The sequence below is a fragment of the Thamnophis elegans genome, chromosome 6 (assembly GCF_009769535.1).
Source record: "Thamnophis elegans isolate rThaEle1 chromosome 6, rThaEle1.pri, whole genome shotgun sequence".
In the NCBI taxonomy this organism is placed as follows: Eukaryota; Metazoa; Chordata; class Lepidosauria; order Squamata; family Colubridae; genus Thamnophis; species Thamnophis elegans.
In genome coordinates, this window is record NC_045546.1 from 22,791,471 (window position 1) to 22,808,109 (window position 16,639).

At 41.9% G+C, this 16,639-nt stretch overlaps 1 protein-coding gene across 1 annotated transcript in view; it reads right to left on the minus strand.

Annotated features, from left to right (window-relative positions):
- Positions 1-16,639, minus strand: part of LNX2 (ligand of numb-protein X 2) — a 95,483-nt gene that overhangs the window by 18,220 nt on the left and 60,624 nt on the right. The window contains exons 2-3 of the mRNA XM_032220328.1: positions 7,379-7,850; positions 2,454-2,701 (exon numbers count right to left, since the gene is read on the minus strand). Coding sequence (XP_032076219.1) covers positions 2,454-2,701; positions 7,379-7,773 — 643 coding nt within the window. The 5' untranslated portion in view covers positions 7,774-7,850. The remainder of the gene's footprint in view (positions 1-2,453; positions 2,702-7,378; positions 7,851-16,639) is intronic.

The following is a 16,639-nucleotide window of genomic DNA, read 5'->3' on the forward strand; positions in this document are numbered from 1 at the left end:
CAACTCTAGGGGGCAGTGCTCATTTCTGGCACTGTCCGAAGACGTCTCCGTGGTCATGTGGCCGGCATGACTAAACACCGAAGGAGCATGGAACGCTGTTACCAAGGTGGTCCCTATTTTTCTACTTGCATTTTTACGTGCTTTCGAACTGCTAGGTTGGCAGAAGTTGGGGCAAGTAAGTTGGAGCTCACTCCCTTATATGGCACTAGGGATTTGAACCACCGAACTGCTGACCTTTCTGATCAACAAGCTCAGTGTTTAAGCCACTGAGCCACTGCTTCCCTCAAGTTGATAGTAGGTGGCTAATGTGGGGATGCCAGAATAGAGATGGGAAGGCCTGGAAAAAACTGGAGGGAAAAATGTGGAAAAAACTGTCCCATCCCCCATTTTTTCATTTCTCCCCACGTTTTCCCATCTCTACACCTAAAATATGACTTTTAATAAGGCTGCTAAAGCCCAAATCAGACCAGCAAGAGCTTCGTGGTCAGCCAGGGATTATCAGAGTGCCCTACAGCGGCTTGTGCTGAAGACCATGCATCTCCAATTATTTGTTTGTATGTATATCAAATTTATAAGGCTGCCCATCTCACAAAAAGGGACTCTGGGAAGCATTTAACAAAGCTATAAAAACAACAAACGTATCAAAAAAAGAGAGTCATGATTACAACATTTTAAAAAGACATTAGGACACAGAAAGATTAAATGTTAACAGCAATAATGGAGCCACTTCGAAGAGTCCCCTGGGAATCCCAGGCCCGATAATGTAGCCAAATCTTGAGGGACTTTTGGAAATAAAAGGATGGAATTAAACTCACTTCTCAGGGGAGGGGAGAATGTTTCATAATGTTTTGTGGGATAATCATGATGGGGATTTTAGAAAACTGCTTCACAAAAAGATGTATGAGAAAGCCAAAGCAAAATTCATATTATTGGGCTTCAGACAAATTTAAATTTGAAATGGCTGCCCACTAAGTGATATCAGAGTGATATCAGTGATATCAGAACCGATCATACAAATCTATAAACAACACAATAGATAAAACTGATCTTGTACATATACAGCACGTCACTGGTGTAAATGCTTTTCGTTTTATAAAATATAGGTATAAATGCCAACATAGGCATGGAGCTCTCCAGAGCCTGATTCTGAGCAAATTGTACCTCCCAGTTTTGCAGATCAAAAGTTAATGCTTGGCAGTTGTCACAATCATTCAACCAACTGTAACAAGAAAGCTGAAGCTAAATAGGACTTTAAAAATGTCCTATCTTGTTTATATTATTGGAAGTTGCCTAGAGTCGCCTCTATGCGAGATGGGCAGCATATAAGTTACATATATACATACAGTGGTGGGATTCAGCCAGTTCACACCCATTCAGGAGAACCGGCTGTTAACTTTCTAAGCAGTTTGGAGAACTGGTTGTTGGAAGAAATCTCATTTTGTTTTTTTCCACTTTACGGGGCTAATCCTGTAAGGAAGGCAGGAAGGAAACATTCTGGTGTTGCTTCTAGCCTAATCTTTATTGCCCTGCTTACAGAAACTGCCTCTTCGGTTAACCCTTATTACATTGTAACAGCTAAGGCGAAGCGCCCATCAACGTGAGAGATACAAAACAATATAATAGCAGAGTTGGAAGGGACCTTGGAGGTCTTCTAGTCCAACCCCCTACCTAGGCAGGAAACCCTATACTGTTTCAGACAAATGGCTATCCAACATCTTCTTAAAGACTTCCAGTGTTGGGGCATTCACAACTTCTGGAGGCAAGTTGTTCCACTGATTAATTGTTCTAACTGTCAGGAAATTTCTTCTCAATTCTAAGTTGCTTCTCTCCTTGATTAGTTTCCACCCATTGCTTCTTGTTCTGCCCTCAGGTGCCTTGGAGAATAGTTTGACTCCCTCTTCTTTGTGGCAACCCCTGAGATATTGGAACACTGCTATCATCTCTCCCCTAGTCCTTCTTTTTATTAAACTAGATATATCCAGTTCCTGCAACCGTTCTTCATATGTTTTAGTCTTCAGACCCCTAATCATCCTTGTTGCTCTTCTCTGCACTCTTTCTAGAATCTCCACATTTTTTCTACATTGTAGCGACGAAAACTGAATGCAGGATTCCAAGTGTGGCCTTACCAAGTTGTGTTGTGCTGGCCACGCCTACCCAGTCACATGACCACCAAGCCACACCTACACAGGTGGTCATTAGGGCTGTTAAATTAGTTGAATCCCACCACTGCATTCATGCATTAATACATTCGTATAAAATGTAGGAAAAATGGGATATTTGTTTGCAGGCCAGGATAAAATATATGTTTACCGTTTCAAGCAGGGGTTTCCAACCTTGGCTGGCTGAGGAACTCTGGGAGTTGAAGTCCACGAGTCTTAAAGTTGCCAAGGTTTGAGACCCCTGCTTTAAAGTGCACCCATCAAACCGAAGACTAAAAGAAGAATAAAACTCACTCTCCATTCCTATGTTCTCCTCAAAAGCAGGGTTATCAACTCCAGACTCATCTGTCCACACCGAAACTGTCGCGGACGTCATGTTCTGCTCCACTGATGTCATCCCAGTGCCAGCGTGCTCTGCTTCAGGTGAGTGGGAGTCCAGGCGATCGATCATGGCGTTCTCATTTTCACTTTCAGTGGCTGCCTGCAACTTGCTGTTCATCCTTCTCTCCAAGGCAGCCCTTCGATTGGAAGCCCCAGCACACCTAGAGAAGAAAATGCTATATTATCAAAAACACAAGGAACAGATGCTCGGGTGGGGAAAAAAAAATAACTATTTTTAGTTGCATAAAGTAATGTAACATAAGCGTCCCCATATGGTGTCGCTTGATCACTCTTCTGACTATTGATTATGCTGGGTGGAAATGATGGGGACTATAATTAAAAGAAGATAATCTGGATATAACAGGAAAGCCCGTTGCTGCAATATTGATATTGTCCAGAGAAATAGCCAATGCCATCGATGTCTTTTGGATTCAGATCTTCCAAATTTCTTCAGACATGTACATTTTCTTCAGACTCGGGAACTTCTGTTGAGTGCTTGGTGCTCCTTGAGCTTTGTTGTTTGTTTACAGAGGTTTCATTGCCCAACTAGGTAGTATCATCAGTGTGGGTGAGTGTGTAAGGGTTGCTCTCTGTTACTGTTAAAAGTAGAAAACAACTATCAAGGAGAAGGCCACACCCAAAACTGGCAGGACAAGCTACTATAGATTTCACATTCAGTCACACAGATGTTTTTACCTAGTTGGGTAATAAAACCTCTGTAAACAACAAAGCTCAGAGAGCACAAAGGACTCCACAGTTCATCCCTGAGCTACAAATATCTTCTTCTTTGGTGATTCCTATATGAAATGATTGCTGGTGGACCACCAATATTTATTATTAAAATGATTAGTACTTCCAGTACTCTTTCCTATTGCCATGACTTGTTTTAAAAAAAGAAGACAAGAAAAAGGGAAAGGAAAAAAGTCTTACTTCAGAAAAAAAGATCTTGGTCTTAGGTTCAGAAGAGGAAGTAACCCAGAGGTTCAGCAGGTTCTGACCAGTTCTGGAGAACCGGTAGCGGAAATTTTGAGTAGTTCAGAGAACCGCTAAATACCACCTTTGACTGGCCCCTTCCCCATCTATTCCCTGCCTCCGGAGTCTCAGCTGATCGGGAGGAAATGGGGATTTTGCAGTAACCTTCCCCTGGTGTGGCGAGGGAATGGAGATTTTACACTATCCTTGCCCTGCCACGCCCAACAAGCCACACCCAAAAGCCATGCCATGCCACACCCACCAAGCCACGGCGACAGAACTGGTAGTAGATTTTTTTTGAATCCCACCATTGAAGTAATCCTCATAGGAATTCTGGTGTAGCAGGGGAAGAGTAGGGTAGGGTAGGGTAGGAAGGGTAGGATAGGATCATATCTACATGTTTTTTGACTACTCCAGGCAGCTGTAGATTTTGTTTTGTTTTCATGTTCTGTAAGTCAAGGAACGAACACATTACAAAATCTTCTGCCTCACTCCCAAGAAATGAAGTCTTGACAGCAATAAAAACATATTTAGCTGATTTCATAGCTGTCCGCAACCAGAGCAAAATGACATTTGTGACATCGTTACACAAATCAGATGGCGGAACAAAAGTACATAATGGTGGCATTCGTTCAATGACATCATTATGCACACAACAGTATTTTAGCATACTTTCTCCCCATCTCATTAGGTTGCTTAGGAGGGGACATACTCCAGATAGTATGCATTAAGGCAGCAATGGCTAACTTTTTTGTCGCTACTTGCTGAAAGCGCAGGCGCAACAGCGTGCACACGCGCCCATAATGCAATGTGCATGCGCCCCCCCGGGTGTCCTGCCCCTGCACATGCAAATCCCCTATGTGTGCCCTGCCACTCCGCATGCGCGCATGGCCCCCTCACTCCCCCATGCATGCACGTGACCTCCCGCACCCTTCCTGCCCCACGAATCCATATGCAACCCCCACACATGCAATCCCCAGTGCACCCCCACATGCACTTCACCTATATGCACCCTGCCCCCCGCGCATGTGCAGCAGAGACCCGAAATCAGCTGCAGAGTGGAGATGAGCCGGGGCGATGGCTCACGTGCCCACAGAGAGGGCTCTGTGTGCCACCTGTGGCACGTGTGCCATATGTTCGCCATCACAACATTAAGGAATTAAAGGGATCAAGAACCATGCCTTTCCTCTAGCTCAGTGGTTCTCAACCTGTGCTTCGGGACCCCTTTGGAGGGGTCGAATGACTCTTTCACAGGGGTCGCCTAAGACCATCAGAAAACATACTTTTGAAAAAATACAGAAAATATAAAATAATTTTATGGTTGGGGGTCAGCACCACATGAGGAACTGTATTAAAGGGTCATAGCATTAGGAAGGTTGAGACCGCTGCTCTATCTGCACCTGCCCTCTGAAACACCAGACCACCCGAGGTTCAGCTGATCCTGACTGCTTACCTTTCAGACCTGAGTGTTTTCCCAGGCACCAGGAGAGCAATCAAGTCTACGCTATTAGTGAACGGTGTGCTTGGGAATCTTTGTGTATTTAATATACATTATACTTATATTGTATTTAAATTCCTTTAGCTTCCCAAAGTTGAATTGGTGAGATTGGGGAGGGGGTGAACCACATGGACTTTGCTGTGGATACGATTGGCTGCCTTGACACCCAAAGGTTTCACTACATTAATATATCACAGACCATTAAACTCTATCGGTGTTCAGTGGGGACCTCAAATGGGTAGTTGGAAATTGTTCAGGGGTGGGTTGTTACGGGTTCTCCTGGATTATGGCTGGTTCGGAGAACCTCCAAATCCCACTCCTGGCTAGCCCCTCCCCCTCCCATCCCACAAGTCTCCATTTTTGAAAGCCCACTCCTGAGATTGTTTCTTCAAAGCTGAAATTGTATAATTAATTTATCATTTATTAGAATTCTGCATAGCCAGTCCATTTATTTATGAAATTTATTTGCTGCCATTTCTTGTATCCAACAACCCTGGGCGGCTTACAAGATAAAAACACTGAAAAGCATTAAAACCATCCACTGTTAAAAACGCAGCAGATAAAAACATTAACGGTTAAAATCACGGAGACAGAATAGCAAAGGAGGGAGTAATTAACTAATTAAAATCTAATCCCACCTCCCTTCTCCAACACCTCCAGTGTGAAGCTCCCTCATTGGCTGCCCAAGCCATCTGGCGGAGCCAGTTCTTAAGGCTCTTATGAAAAATCAGGAGGAAGGGAGCCAATCACACTTCAGGGGGTTCAGGACATTCCAGAGGCCAAGAGCTGTGACAGAAAAGGCTCTTCTCCTGGATCTCGCCAGCCAAAATTACTTGGCTGATAGGATCCACAATATGCCCCCCACTACTAGCGTGAATGGAGTGGGTCAGTCCCACTGGGACGAGATGGTTCCTCAAGTAGACTGGATCCATGCCATGCAGGACTTTAAAGGTGATGCCAAAACCTTGAATACATTGCACCTGGAAGCAGACCAGAAAGCACTACAGCTTGCAAAGCAGTGGTATAACATTGGCCAGTCTAGGAGCTCTAAGAACTGCTTGTGCTGCTCCATTCTGTGGCACCTACAGCTTCCAAATGTTCTTCAAAAGTAGCCCCATGTCAAGAGCATTTTCAATAGTCCAGATGTGAGATGATTAGGGCTTGAGTGACCTGAGAGGATCAGGAGCTCCTGATCCAGGAAAGGCTAACTTGAAGTTGTGCAAAGGCTCTCCTAGCCGTGACTGCCAGCTGCTTTTTGTGCAGGGTGTCATGAGCCCAAGAGAATCCCCAAGTTGTGAATCAGGTCTGTCTGGGCTACTGCACCCCATCCAGAAGTAAAGGTGTTAAAGTCACAGTCCATACTTGACTAACTTGCCAAGCAAAACGTCTACCTGCTTTGTCTGTTATATTTATAACTCTGCCTTTGTTTGGAGTAATCAAACTTTCCAGCACAGCATCTGGCCTTCTGTTTTTTTCTGCCACAATTATGTACTAAGTTGAACCAGGAGCAAATGAAGAGCCAAAAGTAAAGAAATAAGACGCTTTTTTAAAAAGGAAAAAGACAATTAGTACTGGATAGCAGTTTGATCAGGTAAATGCTACACTCTAGTAGTAGCTCCAAACAGCTAGTAGCAATTATTCAATTTTTCCTGAACCTACCAAAAGCCTATTCTGTATTTCATGTTGTCTTTAATAATCCCTTGGGCCCCATGGGAATTTTTTCCATGACCTACAAACAGCTTGTAGAGCAGAGATCTCTCTTTGTGTGGGAATCCTCAGGTTCATAGCTTTGATACCACCTTCTATTTGTTACTCTCCAGTCCAGAGCATGATTTTTACTCTAGAAAAATAAGATTCTACTTATTTTGGACAGGAAAGGGTCAAACGAGAAAGAAAATTTAGCGTAATTTAATTAATTGATGTGCCCCATTGGTTGCTTAACAGGAGAACAAATTCAGATAGTCTAGCTCAATTATTCTCCCCGTTATCCACATTTTGGAGGGACAATTCTACACTAGAGAATATTTTCTAGCTGTGCAATTGTGTCTACATTTCAGTCAATCAGAAGGGAGAGAGAAAGATTCTTCCTTGTCACATGATTTTTCACTCAAACAGAATGAGTATATAGGGTTAGAAAGTTTTAAAATACTAATAGTCCCAGAGATAAGTTTCTCCCTCCTTTCACTTTAATTATTAAGAAGCACAAGGCTGATCTATTTCTATCCGTTTATCAACACCTTTAAATAACATTCAAAGAGGAGACAAGAATGGGAAGGAAACAAAATATAGGAAGGCAGGCAGGTAGGCAAGCAACATAGAGGATAGTCGTCATAATAAAGTTGATTAGGCCCATCGTCTCACTATTTACCTGTTTTTCAGGTGTGCTTCCAGATCACATCTCTGCATGACCTCTGCGCATACTGAAGAAAAGGGACACAGCACCAAGAGCTTGTCGAGCAGTTTGTGAACAAGGATGCTAGATTTTTTGCACAATTTAAAATGGAGCCTTTTGCGGTCTAAGGGACAGAAATCCTTCTCTTGCAAAAAGTTTCGTAGGCACTTATAGCAGAATGTGTGACCACAAGGTGTGTCTAATGGCTGTAGCAAGGGTTGAAGGCAAATATGGCAAACCAAATCATCGTCCACCTCGTTCTGATAATTGTACAAGTGGTTCTCTCTTGTCCAGTGCTGCTGGCCGCATTCAAAGCAGAGTGGATTCAGGTTCTGCTCCGCTGAGACCATCTCTTCGTTCGAGGTGCCCATTATACGGTCAACTGGATCAGTTCTTTTTTTCAGTAGAGATCTTGCTTGTAAAAGTCCTTTAGTAAAGAGTCATTTCTCTGAAATAGACACAAAAGTACAATTACTGACGCAAAGATCAGCAGCTAAAGCGAAGAGGAACAAGAATACTGAAAACATAACACGGGAAGCAACTTCATACTTTTGGGATGCACATATCATATGACAAAAAATTGGCCATATGCAGGAAAAGGGGAGGGGAGGTGGCAGGAAGAGGAAACATATTGATTTCCCTTTGACGTTCTGTGGGATTTAATTCACTTGCTAACTTGCTCATCCCCAACAAGTTCCTTCCTTAAAAGAGGCAGCCAAGATTTTATTATATACAAACATGTATAAGTTCTAAAACATAGTTCATATGTCTTACATTTAGCACTCAAACATTGATGGTCAACCATAACCAGTAAGATATCCTAAGTACTAATCCTGACATTCTTGGGAAAATTAATTCGTTATCCAGGATCTTATTGTGCATTCTTTTTCTTCGTTTTCTGACTCATTGTGTATCCGTGGAATTCTTCCTGCCAATGCTGTATATGGAAATAAACGCATAGCGCTATCTGCTCTTTTCCCACAACCGAACATTTTCTAAGGCGGCATACTTTTTATTATGGATTTTTTGACTAGAAGTGGGGAAAAAACATTTGGAGCTCTTAGTACATCACAATAATAATTTTCTGGGGGAAAAGCACAATTGTTTAGTAATGTTGAAGACACCCCATTAATCAATCCTTCCCTTTAAAGCTGTAGGAAAATGACACACAGCTTTCCTTTCCACTTTTAGGGTTGATGTCCAAATAAACAGGCTGCATATCAAAAGTCAAATGCAGGCAAGAAAAGTTTACATTGTCTGCTGCTGATCTCAGGAGTGGAACATTAATAGTCCGAAGGTGTTTGCACCTTTGTAAACACCACAAAAAATGATCTTGTTATATGAATCGTTCTGCACATATTTTAATCTTTAACTAACTGATCTACAATGTATTCTTGTTCATTGTTTCTCTTAGATTACATGAAAACCAAAAGCAGTTATATTGCCAAAAAAAAGGCAGAAACGATATCAGGCTGCACCTTCATTATTGTTAATACATTACAAAATAGTCTGTATTTCTAAGAATTCTTAATGAAAAAAAAGTGCTGAAAAATCCCAGAAAAAGTGCACTGCATGTGCCAAATTGTGCTTATTGTCACTTCTCACAGCCTTTTGGTCAAGTTTTGGCATTTACTTTAACCATATTTTTCTTTTGGTAGGGGAACAATACCAGTATTCTTCCAATTCTCAGATACGGATGTAACCTTAAACCTTAACATTAAACAAGTTTCACAGCTCCTTCATAAACAACTGTTACATTTCTCTACTTACATATTTTATATCTGCAGCCTTACAATTTTCCAACATTCTTACAACCTTTATAATTCCTTTCCATCATCTTTCTACGTGGATATTTATACTTCCATTCAGTTTGCTAAATGTTATCTTCTTGTTTAGTGTTATTTACCCAATTCCAAAACAAGTTTTATTTCCACCAAAATCATTCTATATTCTCTCTCTCTCTCCCTCCCTCCCTCCCTCCCTCTCTATTTCTCCCTCCTCCCCATCCCCTGTTCAAGTACATTGTTTGCAGCTATTTTTCCTTTGGGGCACATAGTGTGTATCCAGAATATTATAGAACAGTCTATTGTACCTTTATTATGCTCTCAGAATTACAATCAATTCTATTCTCAACAATTTACATGCTGGAAATTTTGTATCATTCTCTTACATTCATGTTTCTCATTCACGCGCTCCTTTACTTCTTCATTTGATCAGACTGTTTTTTTTAATGCAGCCTACCCATTTCAGAAGCAGATTGTAACATAATTATTTTTACTCTTTTCAAAGTAACTCTCACATCCTTTGTAGTATATCCAGTTTCCATTTATTATGTTCATTTTCATATTTTTTCCATACAAGATTCATATTTTCTTTTCTTGCAATCATTCTATTCCCAATTTCTTTTTTTCCTTTTTTGTTTATTTCCCCCCAAGATAAATTCCTGACATCACAAAGAAATTGTCTGTTCCAAATTCAGAATCTCTCACTATTCTTCATTCATATTGTCAAACTTTTGTTTTCATAAACCAAGTTAATCCACCACACTTTGTTTACATTTGTAGCAGAGGTGGGTTCCTACCAGTTCGGTAGAACCAGTTCGTCAAATCTACCGAACTGGTTAGAAGAGGTTCCACCAGTGGACCCAGAAAGCAGGCCACACCTACAGAAGAGGTTCCAAAAATGTTTGAAACCCACCACTGACACACATACACACACACACACACACACAGACTGACAGACAGACTCATACAGAGAGAGAAAGAGACAAAAAGGAAGGAAGAAAGAAAGAAAGAAAAAGTGAGAGAGAGATGAAAGAAAAAAAGGAAAAAGGGACAGAGAGACAAAAGGAAGGAAGGAAGGAGAGAGAGAGAGAGAGAGAGAGAGAGAGAGAGAGAGAGAGAGAGAGAACACATGGCCGGCAAGCCACTCCCACCAGGTCACATGGCTGGCAAGCCACTCCCACAAAGGAGGCCACACCCACAGAGTAGGTTCGAAATTTTTTTGAAACCTACCACTAATTGGTAGTCATTCTTTTTCGTGCATATGTATTATAAAATGGTGCTTAAAAAGTGTTTTTAAAACAAACAAACCATTCCATTCTTTCTTGGGCCACCAAATGGCTCAATCACTTTTTCTGAAGTCTTTTGTTTCACTCCTACTCATGTTTTCACCTAGCCACAAAACAATCAATGGGAGTCCTAGACCCTTCTCTTTAATTCTGTTCTAAATTTATTTATCTGCCTCTTATCCACTTGATTCACAAAAACTAATAGCAAAGGTGATTCTCACCTAGATGGTAAACTTGGGATGTTTAACTGCCTAGTTATTTGGCAGGGTTTATCCTAAGCCTTTATTTCCTCCTTGTACAAACAGTTGACACTCAGCTATCTCCCAAACCTTTCATAACTGAAATAAAGGGAAGAGGAAATGGAAAAGAAAATGGGAATGAACAGGGAAAGCGACAAATATGTAGGCTTCCTAACTAATACATAGGATGAAGTTTGAGATGGGAGGACTGGGAAACATAGAAATAATTATTGATATGCTTTGAAAGAGAAGGAGAAATATGATGATATTTCCCCTTCCCCAAGTTTTTTGTGCATTAGATTATCAACTTTCCCAAGCGCTTAGTTTTGTATTCACAGAATTGCATAGCTGGAAGTTGTCATTTAAGGTGGTCATCACGTTCAAACTCCTATACAATGCAGAAATCCAAATTAAAGCATCCCACACATATGGCTGTCTTCACCCATCAACAAAAACGTAAGCTTTTACTCTCCACCTCCAATTATAATTGTGACAGCTTGGATTTACCCACAGTGTTAAACTGTTATTAATATTTAAAATTGTTATTCCCAATGAAAATATGGCAATGGTTTTGTTTACTTTCACTTTTAGATGATTCCAGAGGTTAATTATAACTTCACAAAAAGTCTGTTTTGTAATGGAGTCTGCAAATTGTGCAGTACTGAGATCTGTGCTTTTTATTTATTCATAAATGACATAGAGAGGTAGGGATGGAGCAGTAAAGTGGCTCCTCATGCATACTTAAAATAAAAGGGATGGCAACAAAATTCTACATAAGAAATTCTGTAATTCAAGGAATGGGCACAACAGGAGAAAAGCCAATAGAATGTTAAAAAGTGCATATCACTTTACAGTTTTTTTTTATAAAAAGCAAACCTAATTTCACATATATGTGATGGATCATGGCTTGAAATGACTGAACAGAAAAGGGACATTTGAACCAAATGAATCTTCCATGATTTGCTTAGATTATTTATATTTTTATTTTATTTTCACTTCTATCAAATATGTTTTCATCTAGATGGATTTAGGGTGTGACTGAATGGAGTTGAGCATTTGCTGGCCGGATGCCCTTCATGATGCCTATGCAGAGTTCCCAGCAGGTATTTTCTCTTTGCCCCTGATAAACATCTGTCACTACCGAGGATTGAACTCTCAACCTGCTAAGTGGAAGGTGAATGTTTTTTCATCTAGGCCATTGCACCGTCCTATGTATATTTTCATAATAAGATGCAGAAATTAATTTAACAAGACATCTACTTAGGCAAGCATTTCAATTGTCTTCAAGCAATATTACTATGGAATAAAAGGAAGTGCAAAAAAGGTAGTGGCCCAATTATTGCACAATAATTAGTTTACAATTCAGAGTACAAGGATATTATCTATAGAATATAAGAAACACTATGCCTTTGGCACATATTTTGGATGTTGATATATATTGCACCTTTCTGTCTCATTCATCTTAGACAGACAACATGGCTGTTAGAAACTTTTTCCTACATGGGGACAGAATAACAGAGTTGGAGGGGACTTTGGAGGTCATCTAGTCCAACCCCTTGCCCAGGCAGGAAACCCTACACCACTTCAGACAAATGGTTATCCAACATCTTTTTCCAGTGTTGGAGCATTCACAACTTCTGGAGGCAAGTTGTTCCACTGATTAATTGTTCTAACTGTCAGGGAATTTCTCCTTAGTTCTAAGTTGCTTCTCTCCTTGATTGGTTTGCACCCATTGTTTCTTCTCCTACCCTCAAGTGCTTTGGAGAATAGCTTGACTCCCTCTTCTTTGTGGCAACCCCTGAGATATTGGAACACGGCTATCATGTCTCCCCTAGCCCTTCTTTTCATTAAACTAAACATACCTAGTTCCTGCAACCATATGTTTCAGCCTCGTCCCCTAATCATCTTTGTTGTTCTTCTCTGCACTCTTTCTAGAGCAGTGATGGCGAACCTATGACACGCGTGTCAGTGCTGACACGCGTAGCCATTTCGGGTGACACGCACATGCTCCCCAAACTTGTTTCAGCGGCAGCTCTCAGCCTGGGCGGCAGCGTCACACAGGCTGTGGAAGGAGGAGGAGGAGGAGGAGGAGGGAACCAACCAAAGAGAGGCTTTTACCGGGTCTGCGCCCCACAGCCAGGATCGTCCTTGCGCCTCAAACCGCGTTTCTTCCTGCAAAGCCCTTCGGGCAACCCGAGAGTTCCGCTTGACGCCAGAAGGGCTTTGCAGGAAGAAACGTGGCTTGAGGCGCCAGGACGGTCCTGGCTGTGGGGCGCAGACTCGGTAAAAGCTCTCTTTGGTTCCCTCCTCCTCCCCCTCCTTCCACAGCCTGTGTGACGCTGCCGCCCAGGCTGAGAGCTGACGCTGCCGCTGCTGCACAACTGAGGGAGGGAGAGGGAAAGCAGAGGTAGCCTCAAATTCCACCGTTGGGACAGGGGAAAGGGCTTGTCCCTCAAGAGTGGGGGGGATAGAGGTGGGAAGAAGGGGCCCGGCCTGTCCCCAGCGCCCCCCACAGACGGATTACGGATCGAATGCTTCTCTCTCTGCAGCCTTTTTCTGCAAGTCCCAGCTACTCAGCGGGGCGTCATCATTTCCGGGGGGTTGCAGTTTTCCAGCTCAGATATCAGGATCCGCCGGGATTAAGTGGGAGAAAACGCCGCTGGCCGAGCGGAACAAACACATCCAAAGGTTAATCTTATTTTACGAAAACACAACTTCCAAAAGTCGATCGTGGCCTCCGTCAAGAAGCTCTTCCCCCACCCCCCACCCATTCTGGGGTCTTGGTGTCCCTCGGCTAAGATCCACCCCGGAAAGCAGAACGGGGGCAGCCCTCCTGTAATTCTGGCTGGGTTAAAGAGCAGGGATGGAGGAGCCATATCACACCTTCATTCAAAGGGTAGGGAGGGGGAGGCCCGATAAAGTCCCTCCCTTGGGGTGTCTGAAGTCCCAGCTGAAGCAGCCGAAGGAAAAAGGATAAGCATCCGTCGCTGCCCAATGGCGCTTGGGGTAACCCCGCTGAGCAGAGCCAGTCGAGGCTCATCCTGCAAATGAGGGTTTCCTTTGGGGAGGGCCAGGTGGTTTCAAGCACCCCAAACAGCCAATCTCTCTCTCTCCGTCCCCCTTCCTTTGCTCCTGGGGCTGCAGAACTTTCCATGGGCTCAACAGTAATTGAGTAAAATTCTAAGCCACTGCAGTAGCTGCTTTTTGGTTTTATTTTTTTTAATATTTATCAGTCTCTCTTTTAGTTGAAGAGTTGAAGTCCACAAGGCTTAAAGCTGTCAGGTTTGAAGACCCCTGGGGTTTTTTTCCTAAAGGGTTAGGGGTGCAAGGTTCTTGTAACTTGACAGCTTTAAGACTTGCACGCTTCAATGCCAGAGTTTCTGAGCCAACATTTTGGTTGCTAAGCAGGACCGTTGGTAAGTGATACTGATAATAATATCAAGGGCAACATACGAAATCGACTGATGAACAAAGAAGTTACTAAGCAGCTATGTTAAATAATTTGTTTTTGGTTTATTAAATACAATTATATTGCAATTATATATTTTTGTAGTTTAAACTATAAATTGCGCAAAATTATGTTTTTGTTGAAGTGACACACAACGCGAGTTATGCTCGATTTTTTGCCGATTTTTGACACACCACGCCAAAAAGGTTGCCCATCACTGTTCTAGAGTCTCCACATTGTTTTTACATTGTGGCGACCAAAACTGGATGCAGTATTCCAAGTGTGGCCTTACCAAGGCATTATAAAGTGGTATTAACACTTCATGTTATCTTGATTCTATCCTGTTTATGTAGCCTAGAACTGTATTGGCTTTTTTGACAGCTGCAGCACACTGCTGGTTAATATTTAAGTGGTTGTCCACTAGGACTCCAAGATCCGTCTCACAGTTACTACTATTGAGCAATCAAGGTACCACATATACTGTACCTGTGCATTTTGCACAGATGTCTCAATAAGATTGAAAAGGCTCTCTTGGATGAAAAGCAGTATACTCTATGGTGTTTATTACTTTCCTCTGAACCAACAGAAGCCGGAATGGCCATTTCCTCTTCACCTACAGCAGCTTGTCTAAATGGGAAATCATATGATTCCATATTCTGAAAGAGCTGCAGGAAACTGAAGGAATGTGGCTAACTGCATGTTTCCACAACTGAGGTTATTTTGAGGATATCTACAAACACCCCAAACAATTGGTGGAAAAGACAGTGTTGCGGGAGGGTCTAATGTGTTTTTTTCCCTTTTCATTTATATTTTAATCTTGTGAATGGATTGTTTATTTCCTCTCTGCTGGGAATGCTCCACTTTAGACTCTCATCACCACGCTATGAGGAAAAATACAGGCATTTCATCTAGAACAAAATCTATGTATCACTAAACAATATGCTGCCATTTTATTGTCCAAACACTATGCTTCTTTTGCTGTAAAAGTCTGTTTGCATCATATACTCATAAAAATAAAGAATAGAGTATCATCTGCACTTCACTTTATCTTTGACAACTGAAAAGTACATCCCAAATCCCCAAATCCAAAGGTTTTATGAAGTTCTTATCTGCCCATTAATCCAAGACCTGTGAATTTAATAAATTTACATAAAACAAACCATTTAAAAATCCTTTGAAAGTCATGTTGTCTTATTGTGACCTATAGCAGAAATAATCACCAGATGTTTGTCCACAATAAAAGGACTACTTCAGCCATAAGTGGAATTGATTCCTTCAGTGTTGAGTGAAATTTGTGTGATCAGCGGTCTTTTCATCTCTAGTTTGGGCCAATTTCATGAGTAAGGTAACTTTCCCCCCCTCCATTCAATTGTGTTCGATTGTTGGAGATTGCTTGGACAAGTTCCTGCAGTCTTATTGGCAACGTTTTTCAGAAGTGGTTTGCCATTGCTTCCTTCCTAGGGCTGAAAGAAAATGACTAACCCAAACTCACCCATCGAGCTTTTTGCCTAAGGTGAGCCTAGAAGTCCTAGCCTCTTGGTTTCTAACCTGATGCCTTGAACAAGGTAAATAAGTAATTTTAAACTGTGTAAGATTTATACCACCTTATAAGTGGTGGCGCGGTGGGTAGAATGCAGTATTGCAGGCTAACTCTGCCCACAGCCAGGAGTTTGATCCTGACTGGCTCAAGGTTGACTCAGCCTTAAATCCTTCCAAAGTTGGTAAAATAAGGACCAAGATTGTTGGGGCCAATATGCTGACAGCACTTCGGCAGTTCGAATCTCTCTGGCTCAGCCTTCCATCCTTCTGAGGTGGGTAAAATGAGGACCCAGATTGTTGGGGGCAATATGTTGACTCTATAAACAGCCTAGAGAGGGCTGTAAAGCACTGTAAAGCTATACATAAGTCTAAGTGCTATTGCTATTTGTACACCAGAGAGGGCTTTAAAGCCCTATAGAATGATACATAAGTCTAAGTGTTATTGCTATTAAATTTTTAGGTTTTTTAAAATGTGACAAATGCTGAGAGCTAGAGTTCTCCAGACCAGAATTTCCATTTATGTTGAGAATCAGCTGCCACCTAACATCAGTTCCAAGTAATGCAGAACAAGATGTCTATTGGTTGTGGGAAAGGGAAGATATTGAAATTGCAGTGGGCATAAGGGATGTGGAGAGCTAGTTTGGTGTTGTAGTTAAGGCATAAGACTAGAAATCAAAGCAGAAGGTCTAGTCCTGCCTTAGGTAAGAAGTCAGCTGAGTGACCTTGGGCCAGTCAGCCCTAGGAAGAAGGAATTGGCAAGTCACTTCCAAAAATGCTGCCAAAAAAACTACAGGAGATGTCACCAGGAACCAAAATGATTTGCAAGTACAACTTTACTTATAAGAGGGAACTGCACTCTGACATCAACGTGGCTTCATTTTAGTCTGCAGTAACTATCACCTTGACAACAATCATTCACAAACTCATCATCTCAAGATTGG